The following is a 22,375-nucleotide window of genomic DNA, read 5'->3' as shown; positions in this document are numbered from 1 at the left end:
CAGATGATGCGTTTTTCTGTCCGGGGGCGGGTCGATGGGGTTCAACAGGTGAAAGAGTTTAACTTTAAAGGGGCCCTATCATGTTCAATGAACAGATTTTTTTTTTTTTTTTTTTTAATACATGCTCCCCCATGTGACGTAATATGACGCGTTTGACGTTAAAAAAAAAAGCAGTTTTTAGTAGCAGAGCTCAAAACGGCTACTTTCCCCTCTGAATTCCTGCCCTTATGTCTCGTAAAACAAGTCAAATCCTGGATTAACTTTTTTTAATTGTAATTTAAAGGCAAGGTTAAGCATAAATCTAGTCAAATAAAAACCTGCAAGTTGCTCTTAAATTGGGAGCAGCCCTAATTTAAATATATATATTTAAATATATATATATATATCACACCGTTACCATTATTCTAACTCTGCAATGAAAGCCCTACCGATGCTCTCTTTCTGACTGACCTGATGCACGCAGTCGAGGAACTGCAGGAAGACGGGGGTGAAGCCGCTGCTCTGGCTGCCCAGCGTCTGAGCTCCTCTGTGGCTGAACCTGTGTCCGAACGACAGCCACTCCTTCTCCACCAGCAGCCGGAAGCCATCGAACGTCCGGTAGTACGGATCAGAGAGCAGCTGCACCAGCGACACCACCTGAAGACACAACACAAGAACGCTTTCAGACTACTTTCGGAGATGGAGAGTGTTGTGGAGCCAGAGCTAGTTCAAAGCCCAACCTGTGCATCCCTACCAACAGCAGCATGTGAGAGACGTTTGATTCTTTTTAAATGGAAGATGTTCTTCTTACAGTGAGAGAAACAATGTGGTTCATACTCAAAGGCTCCTCTCAAACCAGGGTGTCAAACTCAATTTCATCGCGGGCCACATTAGAATTATGGTTGCACTCAAAGGGCCGGTGGTAACTTCAACACTATATAAATATACATAGATAAATATAATAATATATATAAAATAATGTATTATTTTATAATATTTCCTCTGCATTGGATTACGTGTGAAAGCAGAAGTCTAGGGCAAATTATTGCAAGTCTCTTCTCACAAAATGAGATGCATTGTGGGACATGTAGTTTATGGGCAACGTGCCCCTGTAAAGTGGCACGTAACCTTATAATAAACTGATTATATTCTTTGCAAGCTCTTGTGGGCCACATCAAATGAGGTGGCGGGCCGGATTTGGTCCCCGGGCCTTGAGTTTGACACCCCTCCGTAATTAGAACTCGTTCTGGATATACAGGACTCCTTACAGGACCGACTTGATAAAGAATGAGATGGGTGTGATGTTACAGCATACAACACTATCATATTATTCCCCATTTTAACTCTATAAAGTTAGTGTCTGTAATTCAAACCTGTGTGCTGACGTCCCAGCCGTCCTCCAGGCTGACCATGACGGAGGAGCCGGAGTCCAGAAGCTCCACCACCAACACGGACACCTGCAGCACCCTGTGGAGCTACACACACACACACACACACACACACACACACACACACACACACACACACACACACACACACACACACACACACACACACACACACACACACACACACACACACACACACACACACACACACACACACACACACACACACACACACACACACACACACACACACACACACACACACACACACACACACACACACACACACACACACACACACACACACACACACACAATTATATTTCTTTTTTGTATTCTGTTGTACCTATATGTTCACTTTGTGTTATGGGGTTGTATATTTTATATTTCATATTGTTGCATCGATTCCATTTGTAAAGCACTCTGAGCTGCATGTGTTGTATGGAAAGTGCTGTATAAATAAAACTCTATTATGATTATGATTAAACTCACCAGAGAAATCCACTCGGACTCCTCCAGGCAGCGCAGGAAGCTCATGTTGGGGTCGGAGGTGGAGGTGCTCGGCACGCAGGCCTTCATCAGCTTCTTAAAGCTGTTCTTCACCTGCCGCACGTCACACACCTCGATGGGAACAACCTCCCACTGCTGGAACGAGTCCTGCTTTCCCCCCTGAACACAACAACAACAACAAGTTAACAAACCAACAAGTACAGCGTCATTTCAAAGCACTTCCATTCTTCGCTAATCGTTTTTTTTTAAGGGCGGTGGTGGCGAAGTCGATAGGGACTCGGCTTGGCAACTGGAAGCCAGTTCAAGTCCCGGCAAGACCAAGTGCTCCCGAGGTGTCCCTGAGCAAGGCACCGTTCCCCACACTGCTCCCCGGGCGCCGTTCAAAATGGCAGCACACTGCTCCTAACACTAGGATGGGTCAAACGCAGAGAAACTATTTCCCCACGAGGGATTAATAAAAGTCCATCTTATCTTATCTTATCTTAGCCCCTAAATGTCATTTTCTGCCACTAGAGGGCCTTGTATTAAACCAGTAAGAAAAGACGGAGTGTGGAGGGGTCGTAAAGCAGCGTGGCATCACCAGGTTTCACATTGTAACGTTCTACTAGTCTCCAGAACAAATAGACCCGGACTTTCTCAGATAACTTAAAATCCAGATATTTTTAAAATGATGGGTGCAGAGATGGGGACTCGAGTCGCACTTAAGTCGCACACACAGAGACTTCAGACTTGACTTGGACTCGTGTGTTGGGACTCGTGAACAATCATTGTGTTTTCTATTTTTGGCGTATTAAAGGTGGGGTAGGTACATTTGAGAGAAACCGGCTCGAGATCGCTAGAATTTGAAAATACACAACCGGAGATAATCTGCTAGAGGCTGCTACTTCCTTATAGAGCCCGCCTCCTCCAACACACACGAACGCGCACATGACCAATGAGGGCACGAGATAAGTTTGTGCCCAGATGGAAGGCTGACAGGCAGGTAGGCCATCCAGTTATTTTAGCCGGGCTCATTACGCAGACGTGCGCGCCTCTGTTACTACCTCGTAGTAACACCATGGCGACCTGTGGCTGTACTGCTTGTAATTAGGTTCAACTACAAAAACTTCGAACAAAACGCCGGCGGCACCAACAAAAGGAGCGCACACTGCAAAGTCTGCAATATCAAAATCAAGGATGCTGGCGCAACAACGTCGAATTTCATCAGGCACTTGAAAAGTCACCCGGAGAGGTCAGTCACATTAACGCATGGACGGTTAGCAAACATGTTTAGCTCAGCATCAGCTGTGTAATGCTAACTTAGCTTGCTGCTAGCTTTGTATTGTGATACTGATTTCTGATTCTGAAGTGTTTTGCTTATAAGTTGTTTGCATTTAGCCAAAGTGTGATGTTTTCCTCATATAGCATTGCAATAGCCTGTTTAAAGTGATCATATAACAAACAACTAATCAGTACTGATACTGTATGCTAATAGATATAGGAGTGATAATAACACAGTAAATGCTTTGAATGTCTTAGATATAGCTGCAGTATTCTTAACAGACTGGATACCAGCAGACAATAGAAGGCTTATTACAACCAGAAGAGACATGAGACTTTTATTTTTTAGAGACTTGAGACTTGACTTGGACTCGTGACCAAAGACTTGAGACTTGATCAAGTCTCACCCCACAAAGACTTGAGACTTGCAAAAAAAGACTTGTGAACATCTCTGGATGGGTGGGATAAAAGTGAAATGATGGCAAACCACATTGATGCACCTCTAAAGGCAATACGACTACGAAGCAAAGTACTGCTACATAAAACGTACAGACATCTTTTGCAAATAGTCCGAAACATTTGTAAAGACACACCTGGACAAACGACTATGATTAGAATGAGACTCTTTGCAACCCTTCTTAACCTTCTATGAGACTCTCTCTCGAGGTGGAAATGTGATGTAGACATGAGCACCTTGAGCTGCGCCTTGTCCCCGATGATGTAGAGGTAAGCCTTCTGCTGGCGGAGGAACAGCGCCTCGCTCGGCCCTCCGTTGGACTGCGCGGACTCTTTACTCGCCAGGCGGTTCCCCACGTCCGGGTTGTAGGCGCTGAGACGCCCGCTGCCCCGAATACTACCCCATTTACCTGCCGGACACACACAGAGAGTCTTTACAGGCATCACGACGTCAAAACAGAATCATCAAAAGCCCAGCAGGAAGCAAAACAATGTGCCGTTGTTGATGGCTTTTGGACAACGACAACATGAATAATGTTTATAGCGGAAAAGCCAGGTGCACTGGGGAAGACATTCAGCTAAAAATGACTTAAAAGTTAAACATATATTTGTTTTAGGCGTCTCGACTACGTCCACAGCACCACTAGTTTGCTTCTCCAGCTGCATGTAAAGTGGGCAAAACACTGGTTATGGATAAGTAAAGGGTTATCATTTGAAACAGCCGTTAAGTGTACACACACTGATATATAAAACATGTCATGCTGCTCAACAAGGCAGAAACGCCCCAGCTCAGTCTGAAGCGTGGAGCTCGGTGATTGGCGGCTACATTATGACGACACACAGCTGACATCTGATTGCTGCTGACATTCAACAGAGAAGAATCAGAAAGGACAGACGGGACGTCAGACAGCATGCGCAGCAGCTCCCTGATGGAAACACGACAGAGGAAGCACGCTCTCCACAGCAAACACACACTGACTGTTAAAGAGATCTGATTGGTTAGAAAGGAGGGCAGGGGGCGGGACCTACTGTACCTCTAGGAGGGGTCCTGGCCTTGCTAGAACCTTTGGCCTGAGAGAGGGAGATGACTTTCGCCCTTTGACCCAGAGCTGAGGTCAAACGACAGAGACGCCAGTTAACCAACAGTACCACACGATGGAGGACACACACACACACACACACACACACACACACACACACACACACACACACACACACACACACACACACACACACACACACACACACACACACACACACACACACACACACACACACACACACACACACACACACACACACACACACACACACACACACACACACCGTTGGTTCTTGTAGTTTCTCTTGTACATACAGAATTTTGAGTGTACAGCTTTAAAAATGTTGTTGTTACTATAAATAGAACAGCACTATTACTACTAATATTATATACTTTTGTAACTCTGGCCATTTCCTTCAGGATACATATGACTTGCTTAGAGTGAATATATCTGCGCCTTCTTGTTTGAATAGTTGTGTTTTCGTGCACTAATTGTAAGTCGCTTTGGACTAATGTATGTCACAGTGTCACGAACACATTTAAACCTCGACACAGAATGTTCACATGACGTTCTGAAAGCAGCAGAGGAAGTGAAGCCATCAGAGGAACCGCGTGAGTCTCACCTCCTCGGCTGAACGTCCCGGGAACGTCCTCCTTGGTCCCCATCACCTGCTTCATCAGAGCGCCGATCTTAGGCTGCCTCAGCTTGTCCGAGGAGTCTGTGGACGAAAGCAAACACGCCATGAAACTTGATGACTCGGCATGCCATAGCGACCTAGAGAGGCTGTCCAACGACATGACCTGGGAGCCAAAGCATGCTCTGAACAGAGAACATGAACTGCTACCATCTCATGGGAGATTCAATGAAGTCAGACTGAAGCATCCTTTGTGCTCAGTCCTCTCAGTGAACACAGAGCTGGATCCAGAGCACGCTGAAGGCTCTTTGAGCAGCTTTCCTCTCACTGATCCTGCTGTGATGTTAAATGTTTTTCATGTAGTGTGTCTTGATATCGACGTCACTAACAGGTACCAACAGCTGGCATGATTATGTGAAATGTGTGTTGTGTTACATTTGAGTTGTTTTCATGTATTGTGTGGTGATATGTGTCCATGTTGATGTCACACATGGAGCTGCCGGGATGCAAGTCAAATGTCAGACTTGATCTGACCGTTAAAGTATTATCGTATCGTAAACATGTAACGTGAGCACGCGTCAGCCCAACTTACTTTTTTTTTTTAGAAAACTTTATTTTATATTATTTGGGCAGTACATGATATACACAAGTTATATTAATAATACACATAAAACACAATGAATACATATATAAATAACATAAAGAGATGAGACGGTCACAGACTCAAAACGCCCCCTGGCTGAGTCTGGGATTTGTCCAGGGTTTTTCTTCCGCTTAGTTCAGTAAGTATTTGTTTCATGATGGTGCCACTGTTTATGATCGTCTGATTTAGTACCAGCCCAAATGATTTAGTACCAGCCCAACTGATTTAGTACTGATTTAGTAGCAGCCCAACTGATTTAGTACCAGCCCAACTGATTTAGTACCAGCCCAACTGATTTAGCACCAGCCCAACTGATTTAGTACCAGCCCAACTGATTTAGTACCAGCCCAACTGATTTAGTACCAGCCCAACTGATTTAGTACCAGCCCAACTGATTTAGTACCAGCCCAACTGATTTAGTCCCAGCCCAACTTACCCGAGGTGCTCATGTGTGTAGATGTGAATCCGCTGAGTGTGTTCCTGCCGCTGCTCTCGTTGTATGAAGGCATGGAGCTGATGATGGCCTGCAGGTATTTCTCCTGCTCCAGACTGGTGGAGTCGGCCTGCGACGGCCCTGCACCAGAAAAAACACCCGAAAACACGTTATTATTATTCAGGGAAATAATGTACTGATATTTCCCAGTTCAAGGACATGGATTTAAAAGTGCTGGAAATAGATTCTTGTTCTACCTGAAGCGGGGGCGTTGGGGGACTTGAAGAAGCCCACCACCCCCTTGGCGTGGAGCCCTGCAGAGCGCAGAAGCACCGCCTTGGTTCTCGAGTTCCTCCAGCAGACCACAGGGAAACGGTTCTGTCTGTAGCAGCGAGAGATCCTCTGGATGGTCGTGTCGGGGATACTCTGAGGAACGATCAGCAGCCCGGGGTAGCTTCGAAACACACACACACCCATGTTAAGACATTTATCTAAGCATAATTATAATAAAGCTTTATTTGTCTAGGACTTATCAAACAGCAGAGGCCTGTACTACGAAGCCGGATTTTCGCTTAGCCGGCTAACTTCAGGGGAAACTCGGGGTTTCCGGTCCTACGACGCTGGTTCTCTTTTTAGCGGGCTAGATCTCCATGGTAACTTATGCTGAGCGGCTAACCTGGGGCCTATACTACGAATCAGGATTTTCGTTTATCAAGCTAACTTCAGGGATTTCCGGTCCTACGAAGCTGGTTCACTTTTTAGCGGGCTAGATAACTTATGCTGAGCGGCTAGCCTGGGGCCTATACTACGAATCTAGTTCAACAAATCCTGGATATGTTTTGAGTTAGCCGGTTAACTTAATCCAAAACAGACCCGCTCTCGCTAAACTGTCCTACAACGCTGGCTATCAAGTGGATCGCTCAAGCCAGCCGTGTCCTATCTAGTTAGGTGCGCGTTCACATAGAATGGGTGGTATTTGGAGCATTCGACCAATCACAGGTTACGTTGAACCGGCTTCGTAGTACAGGCCTCAGGTGTAGCTCAAAGTGCTCCAATAACATCACAAATTAAACCAGAATATAACAATTCAACGGAAACAATGAGGGGAAAGGTTTGATAATAGAAATAAAAGATAATACAAATAAATAATAATTCCTCTTGGTGAAATAAAGGAATGTGTAAGACAAAATGAATAAATACTAAAAAATATGAGAACATTTAAAATAAGTAATAAGAATAATAAGTAATAAGAATAATAAGTAATAAGAATAATAAGTATTAAAAAACCAATTTAAAAAGGGGTGTCGCTGATAAAACTAAAACTAACTAAAATAAATCAAAATAAATTATAAAGATTAAAGATGTGTCTTCAGCTGTCGTTTCAAAATGTCCGCTTTAAATATATACCTGCTTAGATTTAGATGTTCCTGTTGTGATTTGCTTATACTGTATGAAAGACCATGAGTGTATATTCCCTCTCACCTCCTGCAGACCGTGTACATGCGGTTGACGGTTGAGATCCTGAACGGCTCGTTCTTGGATCTCGTCAGGCTGTTACTGAGCGTGCCCAGACCCAGGCGCTGGTAGTCACGGCAACAGGCACGCTCCACGACATTGCTCATGGTCTGTCGGTCGGACGAGCGCATGGTGGAGGAGAGGGTGAGCGAACTCTGTTCCACTTCCTCCGAGACTGTGGAGGCAAACGGGACGACTTTAAAAACATCTCCAATAGTATGACGTCGTTAAGGTGGAAGTGGAAGCGCAGAGGGAAATTCAAGTTAACATGTGATGCCTTTTTGAACATGCTAAATAAAAACACTACCTGAGATCTCGTCCTCGTCGAGCTCCGACTGGAAGCTGCTCCTGTTCTCCCAGGTGGGGGGGGAATACTTCTTCCTGGTCACATACTGCCGGCCGATCGTCCTCTTGGCGCTCTTCACGAGGTTTTTGGAGAGTGTCCTGACGAACGAGAGGAAAACGATTTTGTTTAAAGGTCAACTATTATGCAAAATCCTCTTCTTCATGTCTCTTCTACATCAACATGTGTCCCCTCTTCTTCATGTCTCTTCTACATCAACATGTGTCCCCTCTTCTCCATGTCTCTTCTACATCAACATGTGTCCCCTCTTCTTCATGTCTCTTCTACATCAACATGTGTCCCCTCTTCTTCATGTCTCTTCTACATCAACATGTGTCCCCTCTTCTTCATGTCTCTGCTACATCAACATGTGTCCCCTCTTCTTCATGTCTCTGCTACATCAACATGTGTCCCCTCTTCTTCATGTCTCTTCTACATCAACATGTGTCCCCTCTTCTTCATGTCTCTTCTACATCAACATGTGTCCCCTCTTCTCCATGTCTCTTCTACATCAACATGTGTCCCCTCTTCTTCATGTCTCTTCTACATCAACATGTGTCCCCTCTTCTTCATGTCTCTTCTACATCAACATGTGTCCCCTCTTCTTCATGTCTCTGCTACATCAACATGTGTCCCCTCTTCTTCATGTCTCTGCTACATCAACATGTGTCCCCTCTTCTTCATGTCTCTTCTACATCAACATGTGTCCCCTCTTCTTCATGTCTCTTCTACATCAACATGTGTCCCCTCTTCTTCGTGTCTCTTCTACATCAACATGTGTCCCCTCTTCTTCGTGTCTCTTCTACATCAACATGTGTCCCCTCTTCTTCATGTCTCTTCTACATCAACATGTGTCCCCTCTTCTTCATGTCTCTTCTACATCAACATGTGTCCCCTCTTCTTCATGTCTCTTCTACATCAACATGTGTCCTCTCTTCTTCATGTCTCTTCTACATCAGCATGTGTCCCCTCTTCTTCATGTCTCTTCTACATCAACATGTGTCCCCTCTTCTTCATGTCTCTTCTACATCAACATGTGTCCCCTCTTCTTCATGTCTCTTCTACATCAACATGTGTCCCCTCTTCTTCATGTCTCTTCTACATCAACATGTGTCCCCTCTGTGGAAAGAGACTCTGAAAGTTTCAGGAACAAAGATTCTCTCTCTTTTTGATCCATTTCTATAAAAACCTGTCTGAAAATGAGCTGATCAGATTTTGGCCCCTTTGTGATGTCATAACGATGTGTTGTCTTGTGTAGCCATTAGCCAATCAGCAACCAAGGTAACCCCCCCCCCTTATCACCTGAATCTCCTCCTAGAGCACATTGAGTTCTTTGTAACCAAATGTCTCTCAGAGGGGCGTGGGGAGGGGCTGTTGTGTCTCCAGCTCACAAAGTTGCATCTGAATTTTAAACACCGAGCTGACAATGAGCTTCTTATAATCAACAGTCATTAATTCACTGGTGTGTCGCTGCAGAGCTTGCCCCGCGACCACAGCATGAATGAATGTGTCTGAATGGAGATTTGAACTTGAGTCGGTGTAATAGATTTTCCACTGATGAATTATTCAACTTCTCTCATGATGCTTCCATGTGTGTGTGTGTGTGTGTGTGTGTGTGTGTGTGTGTGTGTGTGTGTGTGTGTGTGTGTGTCACATTGTGGCTAGACCATCCAGGAATACAATATGCAGAGCGGGACGAGAGCAGGTGATGCATCATGTGGACGATAAAGCTCAGAGAGAAATGGACTAGATCAGTGGTACTCAAACGGGGGTACGCGGGCCCCTAGGGGTACGTTGGAGTACTGCAGGGGTGAGATTTATGGTGCTGTACCTCTTTACATAGGCATTTCTTCCCTCACAAATTGTTGTTGTGCTGATCAGGGGGTACTTGGCTGAATCTTTTTTTCAAAGGGGGTACATTATTGAAAAAAGAGAATCACTGGACTAGATGGTAACAGCTTCTTGTGTTCACACTCAATCTTGATGCTGAGAAACAAGTGACTGTACATGACATGCGAGGCTTCAGAATAATCCTGTTCTTCAGCTGCAGGAAAACCTCTCTTTTGTGTGCGCACATTGTTTAGGTTCGGCCAAATCAAGCTTTTGTTTACAAGCCGGCATGTACTTATGTGGCTTTTGGTTTTTGCAGTTCTGTAACATAAGCTAAGAATAGTTTAAAGGGCAAAATAAATCCCCCAAAAGACTATAAACAGTCTCATTGTTGTGTAATTGTTGAACAATGCGAGTTCAGCTTTGGCCGAATTGCACTTCAATGTGATTCACCAACCAACAAGGGGGGGGGGGGGGCTTGGCGCTGGAATTCAGACATTAAACAGAAAGCTAGCAATCACAGGGCTACCCATGGGAAGAAATGTGAACAGTTGTGATTATAACTCCAACTCTGCAAGCATTTCATAACCCTGACTACAGTGAACATGAGCCGTTACAACCTTGTTATGTGCATGTTGTGTTGGTCGCAGCGTTTCCACCAGGGGGCGTCTTGCCGTCATTTGACGCCCTTATTCAGCTCGGGACGCCCTGCGAGTCGAGGGCGTCCAAAAATATTAATAATTCGAGAGAAGATCGAGAGTTTTTATAGCTTGAAATGACGAAAAGGAAAAAGGACAAGGACGTGCCTCTGTTGGGGGGGCAAAGGAGTCTGGTGGGATTCTTTTTGGAGTATTGAAGATCGTTTCCACGACATCGAAGGTGCCTGCTACAGGACAACACGGAACGTGCGCGATTTGGACGCGATGAGCGGGGGGGTTTTAGTTGAGCACGCGCGTGAGCTGCGAGCGCCGGAGCCTCGCAGCGGCGAAACTGAGGCTCCGTGGTAAACCGTGGTAACATGAAGAGCCGTTTGGGAGCCGAAACAGCCGGCGCTTTAAGAGAGCCGGGTCAAGTGATCTGGCTCACTAACGTAACAAGACAGTATCTATAAGGGACGGCTCAAGTCTAGTAGATAGCAATAAGCTAAGTAGAAAATAACCCTGACCGTCTTGTCTTTTGATCTGTGTTGTGGCTTCAGATGTCCGTTTTTGAGCCACAATCATATTGGCGATAACATTTGATTCTGTCACATCCCATATCTAACTTGGAGCAATGACTAAACCCTGCTATAACAATGTGAACACTTTCAGAAAGCCATCTTGATCTGCAAGACCCGTCTAAATGTTTTAATACTTGATCACCTTTGGGCCTGAAATGAATTGGTTGTACAAAATAGTGACCACTTTTTCCTGTCTATATGCACCTTGAATGTCAAACATGTTCACCTCCCTAAACACATGACAGTATGTGTATTTTAATGATGTCATGATATGTTAAGAATGGTACCGTGGTTAACTTCAGTCAGTGTGCCTAAGATTTCAACACGGCACTGGACAAATCTGGTAGCATCAGGGTTTGAAACATACTCGCTTAAACAAGCCTTTGGATTCACCACAAGGTTATAAAACGACCTGTAGACCTGTGAAATATGGGGGGGGATATTCTTGAGCTTGAGACGTAAATGAACAGCTTGGTAAATCTAAAAGATGTGGCAGTGGTAAATGCATCTGATGCTGCTGAGATGAGTTATGTCATGGATTCTCTGTGCGTGGTGTAACCCAGGTTAAAAACCTTCAATCCTAGCAGGCTCCCGTAGCTCAGTATAGCTTAGCGGCTAGCGGTTAGCATTTTCAATAGGAAATCTACATTGAAATAGCTCCCGTTAGCTTAGCAACTAGCGGTTAGCATGCTAATAGTATTGCTAGTAGAAATATCGTATGCATGGGTATTCACTGATCCCAATTACTTTAAGTGTAACCTTGTGGGCTTTTGGCTATCAGCCCTGAAGTATTGCTTTGCTGTTTACTGGCTGAATTTAAACAGATTAATGTTTTGTATAGAAATGGATATAGAAATGTTGTACAACCAGAAATGTATTTATTTTATTTAAGAGATTTATTTTTATTTAAATGCTTAAAGGGGAAGTTACTAATTATTCCTTGAGACCTTTTACAGGTCAGGTTTTTTGTTTGGATATATATTTTTTGCCAGGTGCTTGATGACCTTTCATGGACCTTGATGGCGAGCTAAGATTCTAAACCTATCCTCCCTGCCACATGGTGAAGTAGGATTAAACAGAAATTAATGAACTTTACCCCGGAAGCTTTTCTTTTGTTGTCTTGTGCCTTTACTGGTCACCTGAAAATAATCATGCGAATTTGAATGAACTTGTTGATATCTTGAATACAACTATTTTGTAACGCATACCTGGTTTCAGTTTGTATTTTTCACACACATTGAGCTCCATAGTCGTTCCTAGTTCTTCTGAATATCACTCGTTTAATTACACTTGCTACCTACGGGATGTTCTGAGTGATTTATCAGCCCGTCAGTTCTTTCAAAGACATAATGCGGAGCTGCTGGTGTTTTGGTTTCTCTGGTGCCTTACTTGAGAGACTGGTTCTTGTCCTTGGTCTTGTGCTCCACCACCAGCTTGCTGCTCTGCCCCACAGTGAAGGCGAAGGTGCCCTGGACGTGCTGAGGGTAGCGGAGCTTGTGCATGTGTTTCCTGAAAACCTCCGCCAGGTCTGAAGCCACCTCCTCGTCGAACGCGATCTTCATCAGCTGCACGCAGACGGGGAAACATCAGAGAAAGGTTTATCACCAGGTGGGTTGGCACGTACGAGGAATTTGACTGGGTGTCGTGGTGCGTACATCAAAGTAAAACAACAATTAAAAACACAGATAGACTATTTTAAGAAGGGGTCAATAAGGAACAAGAAAAAGGGCAAGTAAGATGCTCGAGGATATGAAAGTACCTGGAAGGTGCAGGAGCGCAGCTGGAGCCCCTCCTGGACGAACTGGTCCATGGGTAACGTGACGGAGATCCTCTTCTCCTTCGTCAGAGAGGCGATGGGGAAGGAGCGAGTCACCACCTGCTCCCCCACTGCAGGAAGAACAGAGCGGGTTAGAGGACGGACTGACAGGGAAGAGCGTGAGTGTTGTTATCATGTCTTTATCGAACAAGGACGACGCATAAAAATACACTCAAACGGAGAAGAGAGAATCGATGCCATTTCCATCTGCAGTCCCAAGGCAGGTACACACATAGGAATAATCAACAACAAGTCTCTATCGCACAACAATTATAAAACGGATCAAGGAACAGTTCTATAACACACAGTACAGGTCAAATATAATATTACAACTAGTTGCTCAACATCCAGGAGAAAGACTGGAAGGCTCTGCATGTTTTAAGCTCAGCTCGAAGCATAACCCAAGTATATTTTGTGTGTGTGTTTCTGTGTGTGTGTGTGTGTGTGTGTGTGTGTGTGTGTGTGTGTGTGTGTTTCTGTGTGGGTCTGTTTGTCTGTCGGTCATTCTGTATGTATGTATGTATGTATGTGTATGTATGTGTGTGTGTGTGTGTGTGTGTGTGTGTGTGTGTGTGTGTGTGTGTGTGTGTGTGTGGCTGTGTGTGTGTCTGTCATTCTGTGTGTGTGTGTGTGTGTGTGTGTGTGTGTGTGTGTGTGTGTGTGTGTGTGTGTGTGTGTGTGTGTGTGTGTGTGTGTGTGTGTGTGTGTGTGTGTGTGTGTGTAGGTTTGTGTGTGGGTCTGTTTGTCTGTCATTCTGTCTCTGTGTTTGTGTGTGTGTGTGTGTGTGTGTGTGTGTGTGTGTGTGTGGGTCTGTCATTCTGTCTATGTGTGTGTGTGTGTGTGTGTGTGTGTGTGTGTGTGTGTGTGTGTGTGTGTGTGTGTGTGTGTGTGTGTGTGTGTGTGTGTGTGTGTGTGTGTGTGTGTGGTGTGTGTGTGTGTGTGTGTGTGTGTGTGTGTGTCTGTCTGTCTCTGTGGGTGTGTGTGCGTGTGCGTGTGCGCGGTCTCTCACCCAGAGGGTCGTTGGGCGTCCCCTTGAAGATGAGGCGGTACGTGGTGAGGAAGATGGCGCCCTCAGCCGGCAGCAGCGGCGGTCCTCCCATCAGCCCCGTGGACTCCTCCCGGCCGTCGGGGATCAGATGGACCCGCATGCCGTCCATCACCAGCTCCTCTCCGGGGAGGAGGGTGGGCCTCAGGAGCTTGGGCTGCACACACAGAGACAAGAGAGGCAGGGAGGGGGATTCATGACCAACGCTGAGCCAGAAAAACACCTCAAGAAATGTGTTATTCCATCTGTCTTCCATGTAAATCATTATCAGTATTTTATGTTTTAAAAAGTAGTTTTTTGGTTGTTTTTCTTACAATTTATCTTGTAGTTTTATTTCATGTAAATATTTCTCAGTATTTTTAGGTTTTAAAAAGTAGTTTTTTGGTTGTTTTTCTTACAATTTATCTTGTAGTTTTATTTTTTGGTTGTTTTTCTTACAATTTATCTTGTAGTTTTATTTCATTGTAATATTTCTCAGTATTTTTAGGTTTTAATAGACTTTTTTTAACCGTTTTTTATAGTTGTTTTTATTTTTTGGTTGTTTTTCTTACAATTTATCTTGTAGTTTTATTTCATGTAAATATTTCTCAGTATTTTTAGGTTTTAAAAAGTAGTTTTTTGGTTGTTTTTCTTACAATTTATCTTGTAGTTTTATTTCATGTAAATATTTCTCAGTATTTTTAGGTTTTAATAGACTTTTTTTAACCGTTTTTTATAGTTGTTTTTATTTTTTGGTTGTTTTTCTTACAATTTATCTCGTAGTTTTATTTCATGTAAATATTTCTCAGTATTTTTAGGTTTTAAAAAGTAGTTTTTTGGTTGTTTTTCTTACAATTTATCTTGTAGTTTTATTTCATGTAAATATTTCTCAGTATTTTTAGGTTTTAAAAAGTAGTTTTTTGGTTGTTTTTCTTACAATTTATCTTGTAGTTTTATTTCATGTAAATATTTCTCAGTATTTTTAGGTTTTAATAGACTTTTTTTAACCGTTTTTTATAGTTGTTTTTATTTTTTGGTTGTTTTTCTTACAATTTATCTTGTAGTTTTATTTCATGTAAATATTTCTCAGTATTTTTAGGTTTTAATAGACTTTTTTTAACCGTTTTTTATAGTTGTTTTTATTTTTTGGTTGTTTTTCTTACAATTTATCTCGTAGTTTTATTTCATGTAAATATTTCTCAGTATTTTTAGGTTTTAAAAAGTAGTTTTTTGGTTGTTTTTCTTACAATTTATCTTGTAGTTTTATTTCATGTAAATATTTCTCAGTATTTTTAGGTTTTAATAGACTTTTTTTAACCGTTTTTTATAGTTGTTTTTATTTTTTGGTTGTTTTTCTTACAATTTATCTTGTAGTTTTATTTCATGTAAATATTTCTCAGTATTTTTATGTTTTAAAAAGTAGTTTTTTGGTTGTTTTTCTTACAATTTATCTTGTAGTTTTATTTCATGTAAATATTTCTCAGTATCTTGTAGTTTTATTTCATGTAAATATTTCTCAGTATTTTTAGATTTTAATAGACTTTTATTAACCGTTTTTATAGTTGTTTTTATTTTTTGGTTGTTTTTCTTACAATTTATCTTGTAGTTTTATTTCATGTAAATATTTCTCAGTATTTTTATGTTTTAAAAAGTAGTTTTTTGGTTGTTTTTCTTACAATTTATCTTGTAGTTTTATTTCATGTAAATATTTCTCAGTATCTTGTAGTTTTATTTCATGTAAATATTTCTCAGTATTTTTAGATTTTAATAGACTTTTATTAACCGTTTTTATAGTTGTTTTTATTTTTTGGTTGTTTTTCTTACAATTCATCTTGTAGTTTTATTCCATCTATATTTCATGTAAATAATCCTCAGTATTTTAATGTTAAAATAGACTTTTTAAAATAGTTTTTTCTTACAATTGATCTTGTGTTTATGTTTGCACCTTACACACCAAAGCAAATGACTCGTATGTGTAAGCGTACTTGGTAAGAATCTGATTCTGGAATACTTCCTAATCGCCTAACATCCCAATGAATATTGCAATGAATGGAAAATATACGATTCTTCAGTATCTGATATGTCTCTGTGCTACAACACTACTTCAGTTTACACATTTCACACAACCACTGCACTCCTCATGCGTTCACAATAGGGCTGCTCAATTAATCGTATTTTAATCGCAATTACGATTATGGCTTGCAACGATTACGAAAACAACCTAATCGAAATAAAACGATTATTTTTTTATGATTACTTTTTTTTTGTTTTTAGTTTTTCAGTTGAGTTAAACTTAAAGTTCACGGTAATCAACTGTTAAAAAAATACTGTTAAAAAAAAAAAATTCAAATTTTTTTCTCCAATAAATTGATGTTTTCAAAGTAAATAATAATAATCGTGATATCAATTATTGACCAAAATAATCGAGATTAAGATTTTGCCTTAATCGAGCAGCCCTAGTTCACAACCATGCTGCAGTTATTAGCTGGACGATAACCGGCACTGTTCAGGACGTTAAGAACCAGGAAATGATGAAATTATATGTTGAAGTGATTCGGTGAATAGCACACAACATGAGTGTTAAGATCTTGCCAGAGAGGATGAGATAAATACACAGAAAGTCATGTGTTGGCATATAAAGACTGTTAGGCTTTGTCCTTCGGCCCATTATGTCACTTCCTGTCCGCCAGTGAGGCCTTCCTAAGGAATCTCTCCTCTGATAGGAAGCGAGTTACATGTTAGCTAATCTGTTACGCTACATCTCATGCCACACATGTACGACTCTAACATGCAGAACAACAGAGAGAAGCCGACCATCTCTAAATTTGAGAGCAGCATTTCCTGCTTACATTTTTTAAGATAACCCGATTATCATAATGGCTGGAAGCTATTTTGCCCGTCAATTGATTTGTTGTGGCTCTAAATCAAGCAGCAAAACAAGGCCTACTTTTCCTCTGTAGGAATTGACCTGCCCGAGTGTTAAAAAGTGTCTTTCGAATTTTCAGATTACAATCTATGGAAGATCTAAACTGATACATGACTTGAACTTGCACGCGACAAAACAAAAAGCAAAATAGGTTCGAGATGGGACGTTTTCGGGGGATGTTCCCTCGTGACAGCACACGTCACAGAGCAGCCTCTCTGCAGGCAGGACTGACAGCACCCTTCAGACTGAAGGCACTGCAGCTCTTCAGACAGCAAACCACACGGGAGAGAGCAAATCACCCAGCATGCACTTCTCCGGGGTGCTGTGAGTCACACGCTTCTGTCTCTGGCGGACAGACGTACCTGCCGTGACACTGTGAGCTGCAGGGATTGGTGGAGAGGGGAGTGGGCGGGGCTTCTGCATGGCCTTTGTCCAGTGGAACGTAAAAATAGGAATTGGTTACCTTTTGGATCGGGGGGAGTCTCTTACTCTCCCTGTGGACTGCGTCTAACGTCTCGATGTGCATCTGAACGATATCTGCAAAGACGGTAAAGACGGTGAGACTTTTTAAAAATACATTTTGAGCGACAGTGCATTTTAAGATGTGATGATTTAAGAAGATGTGTGTTTTTTAGCAGCGAGTGAGCTCTCACCTGGGATCATGGTGTGCAGAGCCTTCAGGTGCTCGTTGGTCACGCCGCTCTCGTTGCACACTTTGTCCACGAAGCGGTTGATGAAGCGAACCACGGAGTTGGCCACGTCGGAGCTCTCTGCGTCCTCGAAGCCGCTCTCTGTGTCGTAGCTCTCCGCCATGCTGCCTGCAATACTGACACACAGGAAACACCTCTCTGATCATCTCCGTCTCTTAGTCAAACAGCTGTTCTTCACACCGCAGAAACGCCACCTCTGTATTAGTCTCATTTCTAGTTGGAATATGCGTTTACACTTGATGTACGACAAAATCGGTGACGTAGGAGTTAGTGACGTACCTGTTGGTGACGTAGGAGTTGCTGACGCTCTCCACGTCTCCCAGGCCGGTGTTCCTCAGCAGCCGGTTCTTGCTGGTGTCGAGCGGCAGCAGCAGGTAGCTCATCCGGTTGGCGTAGTGGATGGCCTGGCTGAACACCGTGCTCTCCTCCTTCTGCACGCGCTCCATCTGCATCTCCTTCCCGAGCGTCGGCCACAGCCGGCTCTGCTCCGACGCCAGCTCCAGAGCGCTGATCTCCTGCTGCTCCTGGGACACATGGGAAGGTCGATGATTAATCAGACACTCGGCTCAGCGGGAGGAGACACTGACTTATTAGTGGGGGTCCCCAAAAGTGTTACTATCATTCATCTTCCCTCTAGTACAGTGTTTCTCAAACTTTTTCATACCAAGGACTTAACCAATAAAAAAACACTCGCGGATCACCTAACTCCACAAATATCCAAAATCACATCGTTTTTCTAGAACAGATTACAAATGGCTTGAGAATGGGACAAACAAGTGGCAACATATGTGATGAAGGTGTTTATCGGGGCTATATCATGCAATTTAAAGTGAAACTTAAGCTCGCTCCATTGCGGAGATATTCCCGCGAGAGTGCGGAAAAACTCAAATTAATTAATTTATGTAAAATGTGAAATGTTACCAATATACTCACGGACCACTAGGGGGCGCTCGCGGACCACCAGTGGTCCGCGGACCACACTTTGAGAAGCACTGCTCGTGTAGCATATAGAGTGTAAGGCACTTTTCAACCCAAGGCAACTCAAAGTGCTTTACCAAAATGAAAGACATTAAGAAAATGGCATTTCAAAACAACCATTAGAAAGATAATGAACATGAAAGCAGCTCACCGAGTTGTTCTGCTGCTCCCCCTCCTCGCCCTCCAGGTACAGAGCTCTGATGTGGTTCTGGACGTCGCTGTAGAACATGGCCTCCCAGAACTGCATCGTGGCCCAGACCACGTGCTCCTGCACGCAGCTGTAGGCAAACTGAGTGATGCCCGCGCCCATTTTCTGCCGGACAAACAAAGGAGGAGACTTTTAGGAAGGAGAAAATCCAGACGTCTTAACTTGGTGTTCAGACAAAGGCTTATTGAGTTGTGATTCGGTCATGAACTCACCCTGCAGAAGGCGGTGACCAGAGGAAGGAGCGCCGCTGCAATACCGTGTTCATCGATATGAGAGCAGTCCTGAAGACAGAAGAGCAACGAACGATGACAACACCACAAAACGCCACTTTATTTCAAACGTCTACTTGTTATTGAGTGTCCTTTCAAGAAGGTCGTCCTTATACTGAACTTCACACGCTAGATATCTGACGCTAGATCGCCTTAATTAGCATCAGTGAAGACAAACTGTTCTGACGGAGATGATTCGTTTTATTTGTTAAGCCATGAAACATTCTCGAGCGCCACCATCACTTCAAAACTGCTACTTGTCTAATACTGCGGCTTATAACCCAGTATTAGGTATTCATAATGGAGGCTTATACTGTGGTCGTCTGACATGTAGTATTCAAAGCGCTTTGAAGGGTCGTAAAGACTGGATAAAGCGTTGTATAAGTACAGTCCATTTACCATATACAGTACCTTAAGTATCCCGTTTTATTATACCCTTCATTCTAGTGATATTAGGCGCTTTCACACCGGAGTACTTTTCCTGTTCCGATAGTTCCTGGGATTTTGCGTTCACACCAAAAAGAGAACTTGGTTCATGAGAACTTGTACCCCCCTTTTCAGTCCCTGCTAGAGAGGTGGTGCTTTCCTGGGGAGAAAAAAGTACCAATTTCTGATTGGCTGGGCGGATTGCAAACCACGCCCCGTAAAACTCTAAAAAGGTTTTTTGAAAACGCCTTTGTATTTGCTGGCATTAGCATTATTAGCATTAGCATTAGCCCCGCGCACCAACGCAGAGAGACGAACTTATGGCAACACAAAATAAAACATGGGAGCGGTGGAGATGAGGAGGTGTCGGCGTTCTGGCGATTTACTCGGAAGGCTTATTCTGGTGTGAACGATCTGTACTTAGTTCCATGGGGGAACTAAGTGCTGGGAACTAAGTGCTGGAAACTAAGTGCTGGAAACTAAGTGCTGGAAACTAAGTGCTGGAAACTAAGTACGGCAAAGTACTTGGTGTGAAAGCGGCTATTGTAGTATTTTCAGTCTTACCTGTAAGGTGCAGTTCATCATGCGGACGATGTAGTCGAACTGCTGGTCGTCCAGCACGGCTCGGTTCTGCAGGACGTGCTGGTTCAGCTCCTGGGTCAAACAGACCCGCGCCGCCCGACCCTTCAGCGCCCGCAGCACGGCCGGCATCAACTGGACCGAGGAGAGAGGGCAGAAACATCTTTCAAATCTAAAGTTCCTCTCCGCTGTCACAAGCACCGATAGATGCCAAGTGTCTCTCCTGGATAACTTAAACTCCACTGTACATTTATATTCAATCTAATACTTAATAATCCATTCCTTGCACAATTTATGTATATATAATATCCTGCTTTATATGTTGTTACTGTAAATGTGTATTTTCTACTTTTTTAAAGCTATTTTATTTCTATTTGAGATGTTTACATTTTGGATAGTTTATTTCTAGTCTTTTAATTCCTCTAGTGCCTTGTCTTTTTATGCTGCTGCAACGCAAACATGTCCCAAATTGGGATCAATAAAGTACTTCTTATCTTATCTGGAGGGATAAGACACTAACTCTACGGCCATTTCGTTCAGTTCTTTTGGATAAGTCCATGGGTGTGATTATACGTCACTCTCACCTTCTTGGCCTCCAGCATTTTGTTCTCAAAGATGTATGTGATGCAGTTCCTGACGACCTCCAGCCGGCGGGCGCTGTTGGCCATCACGATGCCGTTCCTGTCCACCGTGTCTCCTGAGGAGAGACAGGTGATCAGACGCTGATACATCACCTCATTAAACACACACAGAGAGGACATTCAAGGTGAAGGCTTTATCGTCATCGCTACAGTTTGGATAAGTCGGCTCCTCCAACGGTGCAACACAATAAAACTAGCGCAAGTATAACATGGAATAGAAGTAGTGCAGAGAGAGTCTATAAACAAGGGATAAATCATTAGTAAGTTACAAACAGATGAATGTGTTGGATGTTCTTAGTTCAGGTGTTTAAATGTCTTATGGCCTGCGGGGTGAAACTGTTCACACAGGAAGACAAAGGTGCGGATATTAAAATAAGCGTTACCACTGTATGAAGCCTGGTTTCCATTTTAACATCAGTGTCAGTTTGCTATTTTTATAAAAACATAAAACATGATTTACGTACAGGTCAATAAAATAATACATAGTAGCATGGGCGTAGTTTCCACTGGGGACAGGGGGGACATGTCCCCCCCCACTTTTCAAATGTGTTTATTATTTTATTTTTCCGCAAGCGGTCATCGTCACGGAGTAGCTTCTGTGTGTGTTTGGCACGAGCGCATTTTGTGAGAGAGAGAGAGAGAGGGAGACAGAGAGAGAGAGGGAGAGAGAGAGGGGGAGAGAGAGAGGGGGGGAGAGAGAGGGAGGGAGAGGGAGAGAGGGATGGGGGAGAGAGAGAGAGAGAGAGAGAGAGAGAGAGAGAGAGAGAGAGAGAGAGAGAGAGGGGGAGAGAGGGAGGGAGAGTGTTACGGGGGTTGTTAGCATCTGGTGCTAGCTCGGAGCTAACGGAGATTAGAAGCTGTTTCAACAATACGGAGGGAGAGTCCTCTCCTGTCGGACTGAGAGGCTGAGACACCGTCAGTTTAGGTAAAGGACCCCCCCACTTCTCAAACCGGTAGGTTTCTTCTACAGGAACGAGTCCTGTTTCTCATTTGAGGCCAGGAAAAGGCTCTGTGACCTTTTGACCTGTGCTGGTCTATGGGGATCTGGTCTATATGAATGCACCGGCCCATTGCCTGGAACAGTTAGATGCTGCGTATCACAGCGCTCTGAGATGTGTTACTAACTGTAAAGCACTGACTCATCACTGCACCCTGTGTGCCAGGGCAGGTCTGCCTTCACTAACTGCACGGAGGCTCAGTCACTGGTACATGTTCATTTATAAAGCCATGTTGGGTAAACTACCAACTTATATCTGCTCTCTGATCTCTGGACGAATTGAAAGTACGTATTGCCTGAGATCGCATGCTGTTGTTTTATTAAATGTGCCAAGTGCTCGGACTGTCTGAGGGAAGAAAGCTTTTAGATGAGCAGCTCCACTCACTTGGAACAGTCTGCAAACCTGTTTGAAACTGAGCGCTTTGGTTCCCCTGCAGCACTTTGAAACTCGGCTGGGTGACATGCTGTTTGATACTCATGGTACCCGTCACTGTGAATAGAGTTTGTAAACTGTACATTATGGGGCTTCACCTGGTTAAATAAAGGCT

The 22,375-nt window shown here is 43.4% G+C and overlaps 1 protein-coding gene across 1 annotated transcript in view; it reads right to left on the bottom strand.

The window, feature by feature from the left end:
• Positions 1–399: 399 nt before the first annotated feature.
• The window catches only part of sbf1 (SET binding factor 1), a 73,283-nt gene continuing 51,307 nt past the window's right edge, over positions 400–22,375 (bottom strand). Inside the window, exons 16-35 of the mRNA XM_034112512.1 lie at positions 20,774–20,886; positions 20,175–20,324; positions 19,128–19,196; positions 18,859–19,020; positions 18,009–18,253; positions 17,673–17,845; positions 17,483–17,556; positions 14,079–14,271; positions 13,013–13,140; positions 12,643–12,818; positions 8,169–8,305; positions 7,829–8,036; positions 6,604–6,800; positions 6,350–6,487; positions 5,259–5,354; positions 4,628–4,702; positions 3,831–4,003; positions 1,860–2,036; positions 1,353–1,454; positions 400–636 (exon numbers count right to left, since the gene is read on the bottom strand). Of these exons, the coding sequence (XP_033968403.1) occupies positions 400–636; positions 1,353–1,454; positions 1,860–2,036; positions 3,831–4,003; positions 4,628–4,702; positions 5,259–5,354; positions 6,350–6,487; positions 6,604–6,800; positions 7,829–8,036; positions 8,169–8,305; positions 12,643–12,818; positions 13,013–13,140; positions 14,079–14,271; positions 17,483–17,556; positions 17,673–17,845; positions 18,009–18,253; positions 18,859–19,020; positions 19,128–19,196; positions 20,175–20,324; positions 20,774–20,886 (3,023 nt within the window). The remainder of the gene's footprint in view (positions 637–1,352; positions 1,455–1,859; positions 2,037–3,830; positions 4,004–4,627; positions 4,703–5,258; positions 5,355–6,349; positions 6,488–6,603; positions 6,801–7,828; positions 8,037–8,168; positions 8,306–12,642; positions 12,819–13,012; positions 13,141–14,078; positions 14,272–17,482; positions 17,557–17,672; positions 17,846–18,008; positions 18,254–18,858; positions 19,021–19,127; positions 19,197–20,174; positions 20,325–20,773; positions 20,887–22,375) is intronic.

This window comes from Pseudochaenichthys georgianus, chromosome 23 (assembly GCF_902827115.2).
Source record: "Pseudochaenichthys georgianus chromosome 23, fPseGeo1.2, whole genome shotgun sequence".
In the NCBI taxonomy this organism is placed as follows: domain Eukaryota; kingdom Metazoa; phylum Chordata; class Actinopteri; order Perciformes; family Channichthyidae; genus Pseudochaenichthys; species Pseudochaenichthys georgianus.
The sequence above is the reverse complement of the archived record's forward strand: the minus strand, read 5'-3'. Positions and strand labels throughout refer to the sequence as shown.